Below are 22,500 nucleotides of genomic sequence, written 5' to 3'. Positions count from 1 at the left end.
AAAAACCTGAGAAAATCAAGGATTTATGCCAAACTTGCTCCCGTCAGCAGGTGGCGCTATGACTGTGACTCGATATTTTCATGTAGATGTGTTCAGGAGAGGATTTTAATCAACCATGTGAATTTTCAGGCAGATCGGACATTGTTTGGCTGAGTTATAGGCAATTTTACTGTTGCCACCAGGTGGCGCTATAACTGTATCAGGATATTGGCTCATAAACATGTTCAGGTCATGACTCTTATCAAATGTGTGAACTTTGAGGCAGATCGGATCATGCATGCCTGAGTTATAGGCAATTTTAGTGTTGCCAGCAGGTGGCGCTATAACTTTATGGAGTTATTGGCATGTAAACATGTTCAGGTCAGGACACTTATCAAATGTGTGAGTTTTGAGGCAGATGGGATCATGCATGCCTGAGTTATAACAACTTGATGTTTCATGGCGAATCATCAAAGTTTGCGAGTCCGCCACGGACACGGCCATCGACGAAAACTCTAGACCTTCACAATATATCATCGATACTGCTTTCAGATGACACCACTCAAATTTGGTGCTGATATGATAAAATTTGTGGGAGGAGTTTGTTTCGCTGTAAATCATGTCATTTCCTGTAGCCAGCAGGTGGCGCTATAACTGTATCGGGATATTGGCATGTAAACGTGTTCAGGTCAGGACGGTTATCAAACGTGTGACTTTTGAGGCAGATCGGATAATGCATGCCTGAGTTATAACAACTTGATGTTTCGTGGCGAGTCGTCAAAATTTACGAGGCCGCCACGGACACGGCCATCGACGAAAACTCTAAAGCTTCGCAATTTAACATCGCCAAGGCCTTTAGATGACATAACCCAATTTTGGTGTCGATCGGATGAAATCCCTAGGAGGAGTTCGTTAAAGTACAACGCCTGGAAATGGCAAAATCGCCACTTTTTCGCCGCAGGAAGCTGTAAATATCCGACTTCCTGTTGGGTTTGAGATATCGGTCCTTGAGACTTTTTTGTAGGTCTTGCCATGTTTGAGGTGTGTGCCAATTTTCGTGCATGTGCGTGATTCGTGGCTCGGGGGCTTGTCCGTATCAATTTTCTAGGTGGCGCTGTCGAGTCATTTTGCCACGCCCACTTCCGAAGCCTATAAGAAACGTAAATTTTCGCCACTTCTGGGGCGTGTGCAAATTTTCGTGAGTTTTCGGGCATGTTTAGACCCTCAAAATCGCGATTCATTCGGGAGAAGAATAATAATAATAATAATAATAATAATAATAATAATAATAATAATAATAATAATAATAAACGGAGCAAGTCCAATAGGGCCTTGCACCGTTTGGTGCTCGGTCCCTAATTAAAGCTGCAAGCAGCGATGATAGGGACCTCGCACACGGGCTCACCGCCGCCCGGTGGCCGTAGGACGACAGAGAACCGCGAACAATAATAGTTTAGGCTGATATATAAAAAAATCTGAGAAAATCACAGATTTATGCCAAACTTGCTCCCGTCAGCAGGTGGCGCTATGACTGTGACTCAATATTTTCATGTAGATGTCTTCAGGAGTGGAATTTTATCAACCATGTGAATTTTCAGGCAGATCGGACTTTGTTTGGCTGAGTTATAGGCAATTTTACTGTTGCCACCAGGTGGCGCTATGACTGTGACTCAATATTGGCATGTAGATGTCTTCAGGAGAGCAATCTTATCAACCATGTGAAGTTTTAGGTAGATCGGATATTGTTTGGCTGAGTTATAGGCAATTTTAAGTTTGCCAGCAGGTGGCGCTATAACTTTATCGAGTTATTGGCATGTAAACATGTTCAGGTCAGGACATTTATCAAATGTGTGAGTTTTGAGGCAGATAGGATCATGCATGCCTGAGTTATAACAACTTGATGTTTGGTGGCGAATCATCAAAGTTTGCGAGTCCGCCACGGACACGCCCATCAACGAAAACTGTAGACCTTCACAATATATCATCGATACTGCTTTCAGATGACACCACTCAAATTTGGTGCTGATTTGATCAAATTTGTGCGAGGAGTTTGTTTCACTGTAAATCTTGTCATTTCCTGTAGCCAGCAGGTGGCGCTATAACTGTATCGGGATATTGGCATGTAAACGTGTTCAGGTCAGGACGGTTATCAAGCGTGTGAATTTTGAGGCAGATCGGATAATGCATGCCTGAGTTATAACAACTTGATGTTTCGTGGCGAGTCGTCAAAATTTACGAGGCCGCCACGGACACGCCCATCGACGAAAACTCTAAAGCTTCGCAATTTAACATCGCCAAGGCCTTTAGATGACATAACCCAAATTTGGTGTCGATCGGATCAAATCCCTAGGAGGAGTTCGTTAAAGTACAACGCCTGGAAATGGCAAAATCGCCACTTTTTCGCCGCAGGAAGCCATAAATATCCGACTTCCTGTTGGGTTTGAGATATCGCTCCTTGAGACTTTTTTGTAGGTCTTGGCATGTTTGAGGTGTGTGCCAATTTTCGTGCATGTGCGTGATTCATGTGTCGGGGGCTTGTCCGTATCAATTTTCTAGGTGGCGCTGTCGAGTCATTTTGCCACGCCCACTTCCGAGACCCATATCAGCCGACCATTTACGCCGCGTTTGATGTGTGTGCAAAGTTTCGTGAGTTTTCGAGCACGTTTAGACCCTCAAAAGTGCCCCGATTAGGGGCGGAATAATAATAATAATTAAAGCTGCAAGCAGCGATGATAGGGACCTCGCACACGGGCTCACCGCCGCCCGGTGGCCGTAGGATGACAGAGAACCGCGAACAATAATAATTTAGGCCGAAACATAAAAAAAATCTGAGAAAATCACAATGACACCACTCAAATTTGGTGCTGATATGACCAAATTTGTGCGAGGAGTTTGTTACAACGTAAAATCATGTCATTTCCTGTAGCCAGCAGGTGGCGCTATAACTGTATCGGGATATTGGCATGTAATCGTGTTCAGGTCAGGACGGTTATTAAGCGTGTGAATTTTGAGGCAGATCAGATAATGCATGCCTGAGTTATAACAACTTGATGTTTCGTGGCGAGTCGTCAAAGTTTGCGAGGCCGCCACGGACACGCCCATCGCCGAAAACTCTAAAGCTTCGCAATTTAACATCGCCAAGGCCTTTAGATGACATAACCCAATTTTGGTGTCGATCGGATGAAATCCCTAGGAGGAGTTCGTTAAAGTACAACGCCTGGAAATGGCAAAATCGCCACTTTTTCGCCGCAGGAAGCCATAAATATCCGACTTCCTGTTGGGTTTGAGATATCGCTCCTTGAGACTTTTTTGTAGGTCTTGGCATGTTTGAGGTGTGTGCCAATTTTCGTGCATGTGCGTGATTCGTGGCTCGGGGGCTTGTCCGTATCAATTTTCTAGGTGGCGCTGTCGAGTCATTTTGCCACGCCCACTTCCGAAACCTATAACAAACGTAAATTTTCGCCACTTCTGGGGCGTGTGCAAATTTTCGTGAGTTTTCGGGCATGTTTAGACCCTCAAAATCGCGATTCATTCGGGAGAAGAATAAGAATAATAATAATTAAAGCTGCAAGCAGCGATGATAGGGACCTCGCACCCGGGCTCACCGCCGCCCGGTGGCCGTAGGACGACAGAGAACCGCGAACAATAATAATTTATTCCGATACATAAAAAATCTGAGAAAATTACAGATTTATGCCAAACTTGCTCCCGTCAGCAGGTGGCGCTATGACTGTGACTCAATATTTTCATGTAGATGTCTTCAGGAGAGGATTTTAATCAACCATGTGAATTTTCAGGCAGATCGGACATTGTTTGGCTGAGTTATAGGCAATTTTACTGTTGCCACCAGGTGGCGCTATGACTGTGACTCAATATTGGCTTGTAGATGTCTTCAGGAGAGCAATCTTATGAACCATGTGAATTTTCAGGCAGATCGGATATTGTTTGGCTGAGTTATAGGCAATTTTAGTGTTGCCAGCAGGTGGCGCTATAACTGTATCGAGTTATTGGCATGTAAACATGTTCAGGTCAGGACACTTATCAAATGTGTGAGGTTTGAGGCAGATCGGATCATGCATGCCTGAGTTATAACAACTTGATGTTTCATGGCGAATCATCAAAGTTTGCGAGTCCGCCACGGACACGCCCATCGACGAAAACTCTAGACCTTCACAATATATCATCGATACTGCTTTCAGATGACACCACTCAAATTTGGTGCTGATATGATAAAATTTGTGGGAGGAGTTTGTTTCACTGTAAATCATGTCATTTCCTGTAGCCAGCAGGTGGCGCTATAACTGTATCGGGATATTGGCATGTAAACGTGTTCAGGTCAGGACGGTTATCAAACATGTGAATTTTGAGGCAGATCGGATAATGCATGCCTGAGTTATAACAACTTGATGTTTCGTGGCGAGTCGTCAAAATTTACGAGGCCGCCACGGACACGCCCATCGACGAAAACTCTAAAGCTTCGCAATTTAACATCGCCAAGGCCTTTAGATGACATAACCCAATTTTGGTGTCGATCGGATGAAATCCCTAGGAGGAGTTCGTTAAAGTACAACGCCTGGAAATGGCAAAATCGCCACTTTTTCGCCGCAGGAAGCCATAAATATCCGACTTCCTGTTGGTTTTGAGATATTGCTCCTTGAGACTTTTTTGTAGGTCCTGGCATGTTTGAGGTGTGTGCCAATTTTCGTGCATGTGCGTGATTCGTGGCTCGGGGGCTTGTCCGTGTCAGTTTTCTAGGTGGCGCTGTCGAGTCATTTTGCCACGCCCACTTCCGAAGCCTATAACAAACGTAAATTTTCGCCACTTCTGGGGTGTGTGCAAATTTTCGTGAGTTTTCGGGCATGTTTAGACCCTCAAAATCGCGATTCATTCGGGAGAAGAATAAGAATAATAATAATAATAATAATAATAATAATAATAATAATAATAAACGGAGCAATTCCAATAGGGCCTTGCACCGTTCGGTGCTCGGTCCCTAATTAAAGCTGCAAGCAGCGATGATAGGGACCTCGCACCCGGGCTCACCGCCGCCCGGTGGCCGCAGGATGACAGAGAACCGCGAACAATAATAATTTAGGCCGATACATAAAAAAATCTGAGAAAATCACAGATTTATGCCAAACTTGCTCCCGTCAGCAGGTGGCGCTATGACTGTGACTCAATATTTTCATGTAGATGTCTTCAGGAGAGGATTTTAATCAACCATGTGAATTTTCAGGCAGATCGGACATTGTTTGGCTGAGCTATAGCCAATTTTACTGTTGCCACCAGGTGGCGCTATGACTGTGACTCAATATTGGCATGTAGTTGTCTTCAGGAAAGCAATGTTATCAACCATGTGAAGTTTTAGGCAGATCGGATATTGTTTGGCTGAGTTATAGGCAATTTTAAGTTTGCCAGCAGGTGGCGCTATAACTGTATCAAGTTATTGGCATGTAAACATGTTCAGGTCAGGACACTTATGAAATGTGTGAGTTTTGAGGCAGATCGGATCATGCATGCCTGAGTTATAACGACTTGATGTTTCATGGCGAATCATCAAAGTTAGCGAGTCCGCCACGGACACGCCCATCGACGAAAACTCTAGACCTTCACAATATATCATCGATACTGCTTTCAGATGACACCACTCAAATTTGGTGCTGATATGATAAAATTTGTGGGAGGAGTTTGTTTCACTGTAAATCATGTCATTTCCTGTAGCCAGCAGGTGGCGCTATAACTGTTTCTGGATATTTGCATGTAATCGTGTTCAGGTCAGGACGGTTATCAAGCATGTGAATTTTGAGGCAGATCGGATAATGCATGCCTGAGTTATAACAACTTGATGTTTCGTGGCGAGTCGTCAAAATTTACGAGGCCGCCACGGACACGCCCATCGCCGAAAACTCTAAAGCTTCGCAATTTAACATCGCCAAGGCCTTTAGATGACATAACCCAATTTTGGTGTCGATCGGATCAAATCCCTAGGAGGAGTTCGTTAAAGTACAACGCCTGGAAATGGCAAAAACGCCACTTTTTCGCCGCAGGAAGCCATAAATATCCGACTTCCTGTTGGGTTTGAGATATCGCTCCTTGAGACTTTTTTGTAGGTCTTGGCATGTTTGAGGTGTGTGCCAATTTTCGTGCATGTGCGTGATTCGTGGCTCGGGGGCTTGTCCGTATCAATTTTCTAGGTGGCGCTGTCGAGTCATTTTGCCACGCCCACTTCCGAAATCTATAACAAACGTAAATTTTCGCCACTTCTGGGGCGTGTGCAAATTTTCGTGAGTTTTCGGGCATGTTTAGACCCTCAAAATCGCGATTCATTCGGGAGAAGAATAATAATAATAATAATTAAAGCTGCAAGCAGCGATGATAGGGACCTCGCACCCGGGCTCACCGCCGCCCGGCGGCCGTAGGATGACAGAGAACCGCGAACAATAATAATTTAGGCCGATACATAAAAAAATCTGAGAAAATCACAGATTTATGCAAAACTTGCTCCCGTCAGCAGGTGGCGCTATGACTGTGACTCAAGATTGGCATATCGATGTCTTCAGGAGAGGATTTTAATCAACCATGTGAATTTTCAGGCAGATCGGACATTGTTTGGCTGAGCTATAGCCAATTTTACTGTTGCCACCAGGTGGCGCTATGACTGTGACTCAATATTGGCATGTAGTTGTCTTCAGGAAAGCAATGTTATCAACCATGTGAAGTTTTAGGCAGATCGGATATTGTTTGGCTGAGTTATAGGCTATTTTAAGTTTGCCAGCAGGTGGCGCTATAACTGTATCAAGTTATTGGCATGTAAACATGTTCAGGTCAGGACACTTATCAAATGTGTGAGTTTTGAGGCAGATCGGATCATGCATGCCTGAGTTATAACGACTTGATGTTTCATGGCGAATCATCAAAGTTTGCGAGTCCGCCACGGACACGCCCATCGACGAAAACTCTAGACCTTCACAATATATCATCGATACTGTTTTCAGATGACACCACTCAAATTTGGTGCTGATATGATAAAATTTGTGGGAGGAGTTTGTTTCAGCTGTAAATCATGTCATTTCCTGTAGCCAGCAGGTGGCGCTATAACTGTATCGGGATATTGGCATGTAATCGTGTTCAGGTCAGGACGGTTATCAAGCGTGTGAATTTTGAGGCAGATCGGATAATGCATGCCTGAGTTATAACAACTTGATGTTTCGTGGCGAGTCGTCAAAATTTACGAGGCCGCCACGGACACGCCCATCGACGAAAACTCTAAAGCTTCGCAATTTAACATCGCCAAGGTCTTTAGATGACATAACCCAATTTTGGTGTCGATCGGATGAAATCCCTAGGAGGAGTTCGTTAAAGTACAACGCCTGGAAATGGCAAAATCGCCACTTTTTCGCCGCAGGAAGCCATAAATATCCGACTTCCTGTTGGGTTTGAGATATCGCTCCTTGAGACTTTTTTGTAGGTCTTGGCATGTTTGAGGTGTGTGCCAATTTTCGTGCATGTGCGTGATTCGTGGCTCGGGGGCTTGTCCGTATCAATTTTCTAGGTGGCGCTGTCGAGTCATTTTGCCACGCCCACTTCCGAAGCCTATAACAAACGTAAATTTTCGCCACTTCTGGGGCGTGTGCAAATTTTCGTGAGTTTTCGGGCATGTTTAGACCCTCAAAATCGCGATTGATTCGGGAGAAGAATAATAAGAATAATAATAATAATAATAATAATAATAATAATAATAATAAACGGAGCAATTCCAATAGGGCCTTGCACCGTTCGGTGCTCGGTCCCTAATTAAAGCTGCAAGCAGCGATGATAGGGACCTCGCACCCGGGCTCACCGCCGCCCGGCGGCCGTAGGACGACAGAGAACCGCGAACAATAATAATTTAGGCCGATACATAAAAAAATCTGAGAAAATCACAGATTTATGCAAAACTTGCTCCCGTCAGCAGGTGGCGCTATGACTGTGACTCAAGATTGTTATATCGATGTCTTCAGGAGAGGATTTTAATCAACCATGTGAATTTTCAGGCAGATCGGACATTGTTTGGCTGAGTTATAGCCAATTTTACTGTTGCCACCAGGTGGTGCTATGACTGTGACTCAATATATGCATGTAGTTGTCTTGAGGAAGCAATGTTATCAACCATGTGAAGTTTTAGGCAGATCGGATATTGTTTGGCTGAGTTATAGGCAATTTTAGTGTTGCCAGCAGGTGGCGCTATAACTGTATCAAGTTATTGGCATGTAAACATGTTCAGGTCAGGACACTTATTAAATGTGTGAGTTTTGAGGCAGATCGGATCATGCATGCCTGAGTTATAACAAGTTGATGTTTCATGGCGAATCATCAAAGTTTGCGAGTCCGCCACGGACACGCCCATCGACGAAAACTCTAGACCTTCACAATATATCATCGATACTGCTTTCAGATGACACCACTCAAATTTGGTGCTGATATGATGAAATTTGTGCGAGGAGTTTGTTTCACTGTAAATCATGTCATTTCCTGTAGCCAGCAGGTGGCGCTATAACTGTATCGGGATATTGGCATGTAAACGTGTTCAGGTCAGGACGGTTATCAAACGTGTGAATTTTGAGGCAGATCGGATAATGCATGCCTGAGTTATAACAACTTGATGTTTCATGGCGAGTCGTCAAAATTTACGAGGCCGCCACGGACACGCCCATCGACGAAAACTCTAAAGCTTCGCAATTTAACATCGCCAAGGCCTTTAGATGACATAACCCAATTTTGGTGTCGATCGGATGAAATCCCTAGGAGGAGTTCGTTAAAGTACAACGCCTGGAAATGGCAAAATCGCCACTTTTTCGCCGCAGGAAGCCATAAATATCCGACTTCCTGTTGGGTTTGAGATATCGCTCCTTGAGACTTTTTTGTAGGTCTTGGCATGTTTGAGGTGTGTGCCAATTTTCGTGCATGTGCGTGATTCGTGGCTCGGGGGCTTGTCCGTATCAATTTTCTAGGTGGCGCTGTCGAGTCATTTTGCCACGCCCACTTCCGAAGCCTATAACAAACGTAAATTTTCGCCACTTCTGGGGCGTGTGCAAATTTTCGTGAGTTTTCGGGCATGTTTAGACCCTCAAAATCGCGATTCATTCGGGAGAAGAATAATAATAATAATAATAATAATAATAATAATAATAATAATAATAATAATAATAATAATAATAAACGGAGCAATTCCAATAGGGCCTTGCACCGTTCGGTGCTCGGTCCCTAATTAAAGCTGCAAGCAGCGATGATAGGGACCTCGCACACGGGCTCACCGCCGCCCGGTGGCCGTAGGACGACAGAGAACCGCGAACAATAATAATTTAAGCCGATACATAAAAAAATCTGAGAAAATCACAGATTTATGCCAAACTTGCTCCCGTCATCAGGTGGCGCTATGACTGTGACTCAAGATTGGCATGTAGATGTGTTCAGTAGTGGAAACTCATCAAACATGTGAAGTTTCAGCCTGCTTGGACATTGTGTGGATGAGTTATAAGCCAAACTACCTACTGTCAGCAGGTGGCGCTATGACTGTGACTCAATATTGGCATGTAGATGTCTTCAGGAGATGAGTCTTAACAACCATGTGAAGTTTCAGGCAGATCGGACATTGTTTGGCTGAGTTATAGGCAATTTTATTGTTGCCAGCAGGTGGCGCTATAACTGTGACTCAATTTTGGCATGTAGTTGTCTTCAGGAGTGGATTTTAATCAACCATGTGAATTTTCAGGCCGATCGGACATTGTGTGGTTGAGTTATAGGAAATTTTGCCGTTGCCAGCAGGTGGCGCTATGACTGTGACTCAATATTGATATGTAGATGTCTTCAGGAGAGGATTTTAATCAACCACGTGAATTTTCAGGCAGATCGGACATTGTGTGGTTGAGTTATAGGCAATTTTACTGTTCCCAGCAGGTGGCGCTATAACTTTAACTGGATATTGATATGTAAACATGTTCAGGTCAGGACGGTTATCAATTGTGTGAGTTTTGAGGCAGATCGGATCATGTATGCCTGAGTTATAATGACTTCCTGTTTTGTGGCGAATTGTCAAAGTTTGCGAGGCCGCCACGGACACGCCCATCGAGTAAAACTCTAAAGCTTCGCAATTTAACATCGCCAAGGGCTGTAGATGACAAAACCCAATTTTGGTGTCGATCGGATGAAATCCCTAGGAGGAGTTCGCTAAAGTACAACGCCTGGAAATGGCAAAAACGCCACTTTTTCGCCGCAGGAAGCTAAAAATATACGACTTCCTGTTGGGTTTGAGATTTCGCTCCAAGAGACTTTTTCGTAGGTTTTGGCATGTTTGACGTGTGTGCCAAGTTTCGTGCGTGTGCGAGATTCGTAGCTCGGGGGCCTGTCCGTTTAATTTTTATAGGTGGCACCAGCAGGTGGCGCTATAACTGTATCGAGATATTGGCATGTAAGCGTGTTCAGGTCAGGACGGTGATCAAATGTGTGAGTTTTGAGGCTGATCGGATCATGCATGCCTGAGTTATAACAACTTCCTGTTTCGTGGCGAACCATCAAAGTTTGCGAGGCCGCCACGGACACACCCATCGACGAAAACTCTGGACCTTCACAATATATCATCGCTAGAGTGTTCAGAGGACACCTCTCAAATTTGGTGCTGATATGACCAAATTTGTGGGAGGAGTTTGTTACAATGTAAAATCATGTCATTTCCTGTAGCCAGCAGGTGGCGCTATAACTGTATCGGGATATTGGCATGTAAACGTGTTCAGGTCAGGACGGTTATCAAACGTGTGAATTTTGAGGCTGATCGGATAATGCATGCCTGAGTTATAACGACTTCCTGTTTCGTGGCGAGTCGTCAAAGTTTGCGAGGCCGCCACGGACACGCCCATCGACGAAAACTCTAAAGCTTCGCAATTTAACATCGCCAAGGCCTTTAGATGACATAACCCAATTTTGGTGTCGATCGGATGAAATCCCTAGGAGGAGTTCGTTAAAATACAACGCCTGAAAATGGCAAAAACGCCACTTTTTTGCCGCAGGAAGCTGTAAATATCCGACTTCCTGTTGGGTTTGAGATATCGCTCCTTGAGACTTTTTTGTAGGTCTTGGTATGTTTGAGGTGTGTGCCAATTTTCGTGCATGTGCGTGATTCGTGGGTCGGGGGCTTGTCCGTATCAATTTTCTAGGTGGCGCTGTCGAGTCATTTTGCCACGCCCACTTCCGAGACCCATATCAGCCGACCATTTACGCCGCGTTTGATGTGTGTGCAAAGTTTCGTGAGTTTTCGAGCACGTTTAGACCCTCAAAAGTGCCCCGATTAGGGGCGGAATAATAATAATAATAATAATTAAAGCTGCAAGCAGCGATGATAGGGACCTCGCACCCGGGCTCACCGCCGCCCGGTGGCCGTAGGATGACAGAGAACCGCGAACAATAATAATTTATTCCGATACATAAAAAAAATCTGAGAAAATCACAGATTTATGCCAAACTTGCTCCCGTCAGCAGGTGGCGCTATGACTGTGACTCAATATTTTCATGTAGATGTCTTCAGGAGAGGATTTTAATCAACCATGTGAATTTTCAGGCAGATCGGACATTGTTTGGCTGAGTTATAGGTAATTTTACTGTTGCCACATGGTGGCGCTATGACTGTGACTCAATATTGGCATGTAGATGTCTTCAGGAGAGCAATCTTATCAACCATGTGAAGTTTTAGGCAGATCGGATATTGTTTAGCTGAGTTATAGGCAATTTTAAGTTTGCCAGCAGGTGGCGCTATAACTTTATCGAGTTATTGGCATGTAAACGTGTTCAGGTCAGGACACTTATCAAATGTGTGAGTTTTGAGGCAGATTGGATCATGCGTGCCTGAGTTATAACAACTTGATGTTTTGTGGCGAATCATCAAAGTTTGCGAGTCCGCCACGGACACGCCCATCGACGAAAACTCTAGACCTTCACAATATATAATCGATACTGCTTTCAGATGACACCACTCAAATTTGGTGCTGATATGACCAAATTTGTGCGAGGAGTTTGTTACAACTGTAAATCATGTCATTTCCTGTAGCCAGCAGGTGGCGCTATAACTGTATCGGGATATTGGCATGTAAACGTGTTCAGGTCAGGACGGTTATCAAACGTGTTAATTTTGAGGCAGATCGGATAATGCATGCCTGAGTTATAACAACTTGATGTTTCATGGCGAATCATCAAAGTTTGCGAGGCCGCCACGGACACGCCCATCGCCGAAAACTCTAAAGCTTCGCAATTTAACATCGCCAAGGCCTTTAGATGACATAACCCAATTTTGGTGTCGATCGGATCAAATCCCTAGGAGGAGTTCGTTAAAGTACAACGCCTGGAAATGGCAAAATCGCCACTTTTTCGCCGCAGGAAGCCATAAATATCCGACTTCCTGTTGGTTTTGAGATATCATTCCTTGAGACTTTTTTGTAGGTCTTGGCATGTTTGAGGTGTGTGCCAATTTTCGTGCATGTGCGTGATTCGTGGCTCGGGGGCTTGTCCGTATCAATTTTCTAGGTGGCGCTGTCGAGTCATTTTGCCACGCCCACTTCCGAAGCCTATAACAAACGTAAATTTTCGCCACTTCTGGGGCGTGTGCAAATTTTCGTGAGTTTTCGGGCATGTTTAGACCCTCAAAATCGCGATTCATTCGGGAGAAGAATAATAAGAATAATAATAATAATAATAATAATAATAATAATAATAATAAACGGAGCAATTCCAATAGTGCAATAATAATAATAAACGGAGCAATTCCAATAGGGCCTTGCACCGTTCGGTGCTCGGTCCCTAATAATAAAAAACGGAGCAATTCCAATAGGGCCTTGCACCGTTTGGTGCTCGGTCCCTAATTAAAGCTGCAAGCAGCGATGATAGGGACCTCGCACCCGGGCTCACCGCCGCCCGGAGGCCGTAGGACGACAGAGAACCGCGAACAATAATAATTTAGGCCGATACATAAAAAAATCTGAGAAAATCACAGATTTAAGCCAAACTTGCTCCCGTCAGCAGGTGGCGCTATGACTGTGACTCAATATTTTCACGTAGATGTCTTCAGGAGAGGATTTTAATCAACCATGTGAATTTTCAGGCGGATCGGACATTGTTTGGCTGAGTTATAGGCAGTTTTACTGTTGCCACCAGGTGGCGCTATGACTGTGACTCAATATTGGCAGGTAGTTGTCTTCAGGAGAGCAATCTTATCAACCATGTGAAGTTTTAGGCAGATCGGATATTGTTTGGCTGAGTTATAGGCAATTTTAGTGTTGCCAGCAGGTGGCGCTATAACTGTATTGAGTTATTGGCATGTAAACATGTTCAGGTCAGGACACTTATCAAATGTGTGAGTTTTGAGGCAGATCGGATCATGCATGCCTGAGTTATAACAACTTGATGTTTCATGGCGAATCATCAAAGTTTGCGAGTCCGCCACGGACACGCCCAGCGACGAAAACTCTAGACCTTCACAATATATCATCGATACTGCTTTCAGATGACACCACTCAAATTTGGTGCTGATATCATGAAATTTGTGGGAGGAGTTTGTTTCACTGTAAATCAGGTCATTTCCTGTAGCCAGCAGGTGGCGCTATAACTGTATCGGGATATTGGCATGTAAACGTGTTCAGGTCAGGACGGTTATCAAACGTGTGAGTTTTGAGGCTGATCGGATAATGCATGGCTGAGTTATAACGACTTGATGTTTCGTGGCGAGTCGTCAAAATTTACGAGGCCGCCACGGACACGCCCATCGACGAAAACTCTAAAGCTTCGCAATTTAACATCGCCAAGGCCTTTAGATGACATAACCCAATTTTGGTGTCGATCGGATGAAATCCCTAGGAGGAGTTCGTTAAAGTACAACGCCTGGAAATGGCAAAATCGCCACTTTTTCGCCGCAGGAAGCCATAAATATCCGACTTCCTGTTGGGTTTGAGATATCGCTCCTTGAGACTTTTTTGTAGGTTTTGGCATGTTTGAGGTGTGTGCCAATTTTCGTGCGTGTGCGTGATTCGTGGCTCGGGGGCTTGTCCGTATCAATATTCTAGGTGGCGCTGTCGAGTCATTTTGCCACGCCCACTTCCGAAGCCTATAACAAACGTAAATTTTCGCCACTTCTGGGGCGTGTGCAAATTTTCGTGAGTTTTCGGGCATGTTTAGACCCTCAAAATCGCGATTCATTCGGGAGAAGAATAATAATAATAATAATAATAATAATAATAATAATAATAATAATAATAATAATAATAATAAACGGAGCAAGTCCAATAGGGCCTTGCACCGTTTGGTGCTCGGTCCCTAATAATAAAAAACGGAGCAATTCCAATAGGGCCTTGCACCGTTTGGTGCTCGGTCCCTAATGAAGGAGCACACAATGAATTAATCTGGTAGTAACTGCATAACAGGACAATAGTTTACATTTGTACCTCATTTTGGTCAAAAACGTCATATGTTTGTTTGAATAATAAAGACACAAAATTAACCTCAACATACATGGGTTCAAAACATTTCAACCCGCAAGCTTAGATTCTAGATGTGCAATAAATGACAGCAGAAGAGAGAGCAAAATGAATGAGTGTGCAATGAAAAGTGTGGTAACTGCATAACAGGACAATAGTTTATTTTTTGCAATCCGAAATGTTTTATTATCATTGACAAGTTTTTTAATTAAACATGTTTTTATTTGAAATCTTTTATTTTTTAATTACTACTTAATTTTTCTTTAAAACGAAATATTTTTGATTGAATAATAAAGAAACAAATCTAACTCCATAGCGTAATGCCTAAAGTGATGACAAAACAGGTGATTTTGCTGACATGTTAAGATTATAAGGCTGAACGACATGAAACGCCATCAGTCTACAGAGATTTCCCAGAGATTTCTGTGTTGCAGTCAGGAGATGAATTATTACCTCTGAAAAAGCCAAAGGAGCGCCACCACTAGCAAATTACTGTTGTGTTTGCGCTAAGGAAAAACGCTAAACACATGCGGGCATTTCTTCTTTCTTTCTGTTTACTGAACTAGTCTGTAGTAACGAAAACAGGAGACTCATTAGAAACAAACGGATGGCCAAAAGGTAACTCAGGGTTATACAAAGAGTGGCCAACACAAAATACATACATTCCTGATATGTGAGTCCAATTTCACGGTCAATACACTATAATTACTATAGTATAAATATAGCACTACAACATACACAAGAGAGAGATCGACTTAGAGTGTCACTTACCAGTTTAATAAGGATTTGATCAGTTTTTCTCCCTTAAGGACTTATTATGCGGTCTCTGTCGCCATCTTGTGGCAGAACGTCAACCATCTTTGCTCTGCTCAGTATGACAGGCTGATGGCTGCCGACGCACTGTCTCTCAGAAATTATAAATATTTAAAACAGGCCCTAGCCTTATAAATAAACTGCATAGTTGCAACCTAAACAACTACATTCTTGACTAAAACAAGCCTCAATAGTACATGATGTTGTCCAACAGCTGCAGTATTTGTCAAACTGTAGTGAGTTTATTGATCTGCTGTCACTCTGTGTGGGCGGAGTAATACAGAGGGGTGAAAAGGCTGTAGGAGTGCTGATATTGCAGAATATCACACGGCTATCAGCCAATCAGATTCGAGAACCAGACAGAACTGCTGTGTAAATATATAAATTCACTTCATGTTTATTTGTATAGTTCGTTTCACGGTAATTATTCCAAAGCAGCTTTATTTAAATCACTATCAGAGAGAGTTCATGTATGTTACTGTATTAATATTGTATTATTGTATGTTCGACAGCGATCGTGGAGGGCGAGAGCTTCGAGGAGATCTACCATCATGTGAAGTCTGTGATCGAGGAACAGTCCGGACCGTATATCTGGATCCCAGCGCGAGAGAGACTGTAAACACACACACACTTGCACACACACACACGCTCGAGGACTTCCATCAGGTGTGTGTGTGTGTGTGGCGGTCAGTTCACAGTGTGTGTGCAGATTCACACCATCAGCTCATGACATGTAAATATTCATCTGATAATATTTCAGCCGTGTCGGTTCCTTTCTACAGGAGGAGGGCGGGGCTGCTTACCTCATCGCCATGGCAACAGTTCATTACCGAAACAGTGAGAGAGGGAAAAGTGTGTGTGTATGTGTGTGTGTGTGAACTAGCCTTAATGTGTGTGTGTGTGTGTGTGTGTGTGTGTGTGTGTGTGTGTGTGTGTGTGTGTGTGTGTGTGCGTGTGTGCGTGAGTGTGTGTGTGTATAATGGTTTTGGTGGTTTATGAGGACAGAATATACTGTATATCTACCATATATATATGTGTGTATATTGACATGGGTATGACCTAGGTATTACAACATTGAGCTGGTTTATGAGGACATGTCCTTGTAATTCAGAGTTGTTTAAGATCATAATTAATGGGGTCTTCTGACATTTATAGCTGTCACAGTAAAATAGGCTACATCTATGGAGAGTCCTCATAAACCACCAAAACCAACCTGTGTGTGTGTGTAATGGTTTTGGTGTTTTATAAGGACAGAATTGCGTATACTGACATGGGTATGACCTAGGTAATACAACATTGAGCCGGTTTATGAGGACATGTCCTTGTAATTCTGAATTGTTTAAGATCATAATTAATGGGGTCCTCTGACATTCATAGTTTGTCACAGTAAAATACGGTACGTCTATGGAGAGTCCTCATAAACCACCAAAACTAACCTGTGTGGGTGCAATGGTTTTAATGTTTTATAAGGACAGAATTGCATATATCGACATGGGTATGACCTAGGTATTACAACATTGAGCTGGTTTATGAGGACATGTCCTTGTAATTCAGAATTGTTTAACGTCATAATTAATGGGGTCCTCTGACATTCATAGTTTGTCACAGTAATGTACGGTACATCTATGTAGAGTCCTCATAAACCACTAAAACCAACCTGTATGTGTGTGTAATGGTTTTAGTGGTTTATGAGGACAGAATTGCATATATTGCATGGGTATAACCTAGGTATTACAACATTGAGCTGGTTTATGAGGACATGTCCTTGTAATTCATAATTGTTTAAGATCATAGTTAATGGGGTCCTCTGACATTCATAGTTTGTCACAGTAAAATAGGCTACATCTATGAAGAGTCCTCATAAACCACCAAAACCAACCTGAATGTGTGTAATGATTTTAGTGGTTTATGAGGACAGAATTACGTATATTGACATGGGTATGACCTAGGTGTTACAACATTGAGCTGGTTTATGAGGACATGTCCTCGAATTCATAATTGTTTTACATCATAGTTAATGGGGTCCTCTGACATTCATAGCTGTCACAGTAATATACGCTACATCTATGGAGAGTCCTCATAAACCACCAAAACCAACCTGTGCGTGCGCATGTGCGTGTGTGTGTGCGTGTGTGTGTGTGTGTGTGTGTGCGTGCGTGTGTGTGTGTGTGTGTGTGTGTGTGTGTGTGTGTGTGTGTGAGCCGCTGCTAACGATAATGAAGTTGTTTATGTGGGTGGTTTCCATAGCGATTATGAGCTCAGTGAGAGTAACACAATGTCTGAGGCAATATAGACATGAGCACTGAGCACTTTACTAACACACACACACACACACACACACTTGAAGACTGATATATGTGTGTGGGTGTGTCTCATGGCGAGTATTTGTCTCTATAGGGCTACTGTTTACATGTAATACACACTTTTAATCTACACAGGGAGAGAAGTGTGTGTGCGCGTGCGCGTGCGTATGTGTGTGTGTGCGTGTGTGTGTGTAGATTAGATTCATTCAGCTAAAGAGGCTGCAGTGATTTGTAAATCATTTAATGATTAGTGTGCGCGCGTGCGTGTGTGAGTATTATTAATAATATTCTGAGTATTCTACCGCTGTACATACAGATTCAGACGATCTGAACCAATGGGGCTTTAAACACATGGACACTGCACTTCTCTGAGCCAAAACTACCCACAATACACCTCTCTGCCCATACCAACACACTGGCGCTCTGCTCTCCAGTGCTCATGGCCACACCTACGCCACCCACAATGCACTGCGCTCAGTCCATGACATTCAACCAAAGTGTTTCTCTGCTTTAGTTGGTGTGATTCTGAGTTTGGTTTCTCATTTCACGTTCACACACACACACACACACACACACACTGGCGAAGCGACGGCCGCTCTCTGTATAATGTGAAATAAATGGATTATTAAATATATTTCCTGTTGTAAACTATAGCTCAAATACTGAGATGATGATTCATTAAACTCTTTTAATAATTGCTCAGACTCTGCTGTGTTTCTGGGGGTTTGCAGGTGAATATCAACAGCATGCCTATAAATGCACAGTGCGCTGCCATAGACATGCATACAGTACTGAACACTGCTCTCTGCTCTGCCACACGGGCGTTTATTACTCAGAGTATCTGTCTGGTGTCTAGTCCAAATATCTGCACATTCTGAAATCAAGAAGCGTTTCCTGCGCTAACAAAAGTATCCTGATGCTTTCAGAAATAATCTGCCAAAATGAAGTGAGATTCAACATGAAACAAGCTAAATAATCCGACAATGGAGCAAGTGAAACACTCTTATTCAAACCTGAAACTAGACTTCACTTTCTTTATTATGCTAACAACATGCTACTCCATGCTAAAAACATGCTGACAACATGCTAACTCATGCTATAATCATGTTGACAACATGCCAATTTCATTCTAGAAACATGCTAACAACATGCTAATCCATGCTAGAAACATGCTGACAACATGCTAACTCATGCTATAATCATGTTAACAACATGCTAATTCATGCTAGAAACATGCTAACAACATGCTAATCCATGCTAGAAACATGCTGACAACATGCTAACTCATGTTAACAACATGCTAATTCATGCTAGAAACATGCTAGTAGCATGCTAATCCATGGTAGAAACATGCTGGTAACATGCTAATCCATGCTAGAAACATGCTAGTAGCATGCTAATCCATGCTAGAAACATGCTGGTAACATGCTAGAAACATGCTAGTAACATGCTAGTAACATGCTAATCCATGCTAGAAACATGCTAATAACATGCTAATCTATGCTAGTAACATGCTAATTCATGCTAGAAACATGCTAGTAACATGCTACTCCATGCTAGAAACATGCTAATCCATGTTATAATCATGCTAGTAACATGCTAATCCATGCTAGAAACGTGCTAGTAACATGCTAATCCATGCTAGAAACATGCTAATCCATGTTATAATCATGCTAGTAACATGCTGATCCATGCTAGAATCATGCTAGTTACCTGCTAATTCATGCTAGAAACATACTAGTAACATGCTAATTCATGCTAAAATCATGCTAGTAACATGCTAATTCATGCTAGAAACATGTTAACAACATGCTGATTTATGCTAGAATCATGCTAACAACATGCTAATTCATGCTAGAAACATGGTAGTAACATGCTAATTCATGCTAGAATCATGCTAGTAACATGCTAATTCATGCTAGAAACATGCTAGTAACATGCTAATTCATGCTAGAATCATGCTAGTAACATGCTAATTCATGCTAGAAACATTAGATTAGATGATTAGATTAGATTAGATTCAACTTTATTGTCATTACACATGTACAAGTACAAGGCAACGAAATGCAGTTTACGTCTGACCAGCAGTGCAATAGCAGCAAGTGCAGGATATAGGTATAAGTTATAAAGTGCAGTTATAGAGAAACTATGGTAATATTTACAGATGGATGTACTATGAACATTATAAACAGGTTGTATTAGCTATGAACAGATTTACAATAAATGAATATATGTACAGGATGCTATTAATAATCAGGAGTGGCAGATAGATAAACATAATTACAAATGTCCATGTGCAGTGGGTGTGTACAGTTCAAATGTACAGTTCAGAAACATGCTAATCCATGCTATAATAATGCTAGTAACATGTTAATCTATGCTAGAAACATGCTAGTAACATGTTAATCCATGCTAGAAACATGCTAATCCATGCTAGAAACATGCTAATCCATGCTATAATCATGCTAGTAACATGTTATTCCATGCTAGAAACATGCTAGTAACATGCTAATCCATGCTAGAAACATGCTAGAAACATGCTAGTAACATGCTAATCCATGCTAGAAACATGCTAGTAACATACTAATTCATGCTAGAAACCTTCTAATCCATGCTATAATCATGCTAGTAACATGTTAATCCATGCTAGAAACATGCTAATAACATGCTAATCCATGCTAGTAACATGCTAATTCATGCTAGAAACATTCTAATCCATGCTATAATCATGCTAGTAACATGGTAATCCATGCTAGAAACATGCTAATAACATGCTAATCCATGCTAGTAACATGCTAATTCATGCTAGAAACATTGTAATCCATGCTATAATCATGCTAGTAACATGCTAATTCATGCTAGAAACATTGTAATCCATGCTATAATCATGCTAGTAACATGCTAATTCATGCTAGAAACATTGTAATCCATGCTATAATCATGCTAGTAACATGCTAATTCATGCTAGAAACATTGTAATCCATGCTATAATCATGCTAGTAACATGCTAATTCATGCTAGAAACATTGTAATCCATGCTATAATCATGCTAGTAACATGCTAATTCATGATATAATCATGCTAGTAACTGCATTGATTTAATTCATTCCTGCATTGGCCTTTCTCTCTGTCTCGCACCGAACCCAGTCGACCAATCACAACAGACTGGGTCATCGGACCAATCAGTGCAGATTAACATCGCACTAAATGAACAATTCAAATGGGAGTCATTGGGATAATTACGCAAAAATAAATGCATATTATAAGACAATGAAGGGGAGGGGGACTATTGGAGAAGGAGAAAAACTAAATAAATAAGCTTATAGAAAGGGCAGGTTCTGCTGTGGGGTGTGCACTACCCACCATAGAAGAGATTGCACATGATCGAATGCTGGACAAATTTGTCAGAATAATGGACCATGATAGTCATCCCCTTTTTGATACAGTCCAAGCGTGTGCAAGATTTTAGCACAAGATTAATTCAGCCCCGGTGTTCCAGAGAAAGAGACAGGAGCTCTTTTTTACCAACAGGGGTCAGCTTGTATAACCAAAGCCATACCAGATGAAATATTGCTGAAGTGAATTAGATATTAGATATGGTCAAGTGTTTACTCGTTGTTGTTGGCACTAAGGTGTGCAGTGTGAAATGCCATTTTATTATTGTTTTTATACATATGTAACTTATTTAGTTTTAGTTTGGAGAGCTCTGCTGTGACGTGTGAATTTCCCTTTGGGGATTAATAAAGTCAAACAGTAAACAGTAAGTGTGTTGTGACCTTGCGAGCAAATCAAATTGTCATTGGAGACCCCCAAAACTAAAATATGACCTTTTATAATGCATAATAGGGGCTCTTCAAAAAAAAAAACACTCAACTCCTAAATTCGACTAAATGTGAATTAATACTCTCCAAAAAAAGTTACGAATCTGTATTTTCTTCCTCAAGAAGTTTTTCTTTCAGTCATTCATTTTATTTTCGGCTTATTCCCTTTATTAATCAGGGGTCGCCACAGTGGAATGAACCGCCAACTTATCCAGCACGTTTTATGTAGCGGATGCCCTTCCAGCTGCAACCCAACCCTGGGAAACACCCACACACTCTTGCATACACACACACACTTATACACTACGGCTAGTTTAGTTGATCAATTCCCCTATAGTGCATGTGTTTGGACTTGTAGGAGAAACCGACGCTCCCGGAGGAAACCAATGCCAACGCGGGGAGAGCATGCAAACTCCACACAGAAATGACAACTGACCCAGCTGAGGCTCGAACCAGAGACCTTCTTGCTACTGTTTCTTCGCACAGAAACGCCAAAAAGTATTTATAAATTTATATTGCTAATACTTGACTCAATAACCATATTTTCAGCCACTAGAGGGCGCAGTAACACAGTCTGAAGTGTGGGTGTTGACTGAGCGTGAGATCTCTGCTATCTCTATGGTGTGTGTGTGAGAGAGAGAGATCTCCACTCTGTTTGGAGTGTGTGTTGAGTGAGTGTGAATGTCTGCAGGACAGACAGAGGGAGAGACGGAGGTCAGAAGATGAGCGAGATCATCACACACACACTCACTCACTTAGAGACAATGAGCACATTGAGAGTGTGTGTGTGGGTCATTTGTCAGTGCCGTTGAGTGGGTGAGTGACACTAATGACCTGTGATGAGCACAGCACATCTCACAAACACATGCACATGGACGTACACACATAGACACACACGCACATGGTCATTCATTCATTTTTCATTCAGCTTAGTCCCTGTATTAATCAGGGGTCGCCACAGCAGAATGAACCGCCAACTTATCCAGCATATGTTTTACAAAGCTGCAACCCAGTACTGGGAAACACCCAGACACTCTCATTCACACACTCATACACTACAGCCAGTTTAGTTCTTCAGTTCCCCTATAGCGC

The 22,500-nt window shown here is 42.4% G+C and overlaps 1 protein-coding gene across 2 annotated transcripts in view; it reads left to right on the top strand.

Annotated features, from left to right (window-relative positions):
* The window catches only part of dlg4b (discs, large homolog 4b (Drosophila)), an 83,866-nt gene extending 67,673 nt beyond the window's left edge, over positions 1-16,193 (top strand). For both annotated transcript variants that reach the window (XM_056449184.1, XM_056449185.1), the window contains one exon: positions 15,797-16,193. In XM_056449184.1, the coding sequence (XP_056305159.1) occupies positions 15,797-15,903 (107 nt within the window). In that variant the 3' untranslated portion in view covers positions 15,904-16,193. The remainder of the gene's footprint in view (positions 1-15,796) is intronic.
* Positions 16,194-22,500: the final 6,307 nt, after the last annotated feature.

This window comes from Danio aesculapii, chromosome 23, assembly GCF_903798145.1.
Source record: "Danio aesculapii chromosome 23, fDanAes4.1, whole genome shotgun sequence".
In the NCBI taxonomy this organism is placed as follows: domain Eukaryota; kingdom Metazoa; phylum Chordata; class Actinopteri; order Cypriniformes; family Danionidae; genus Danio; species Danio aesculapii.
This window is presented reverse-complemented; position numbering and strand designations above follow the sequence as displayed.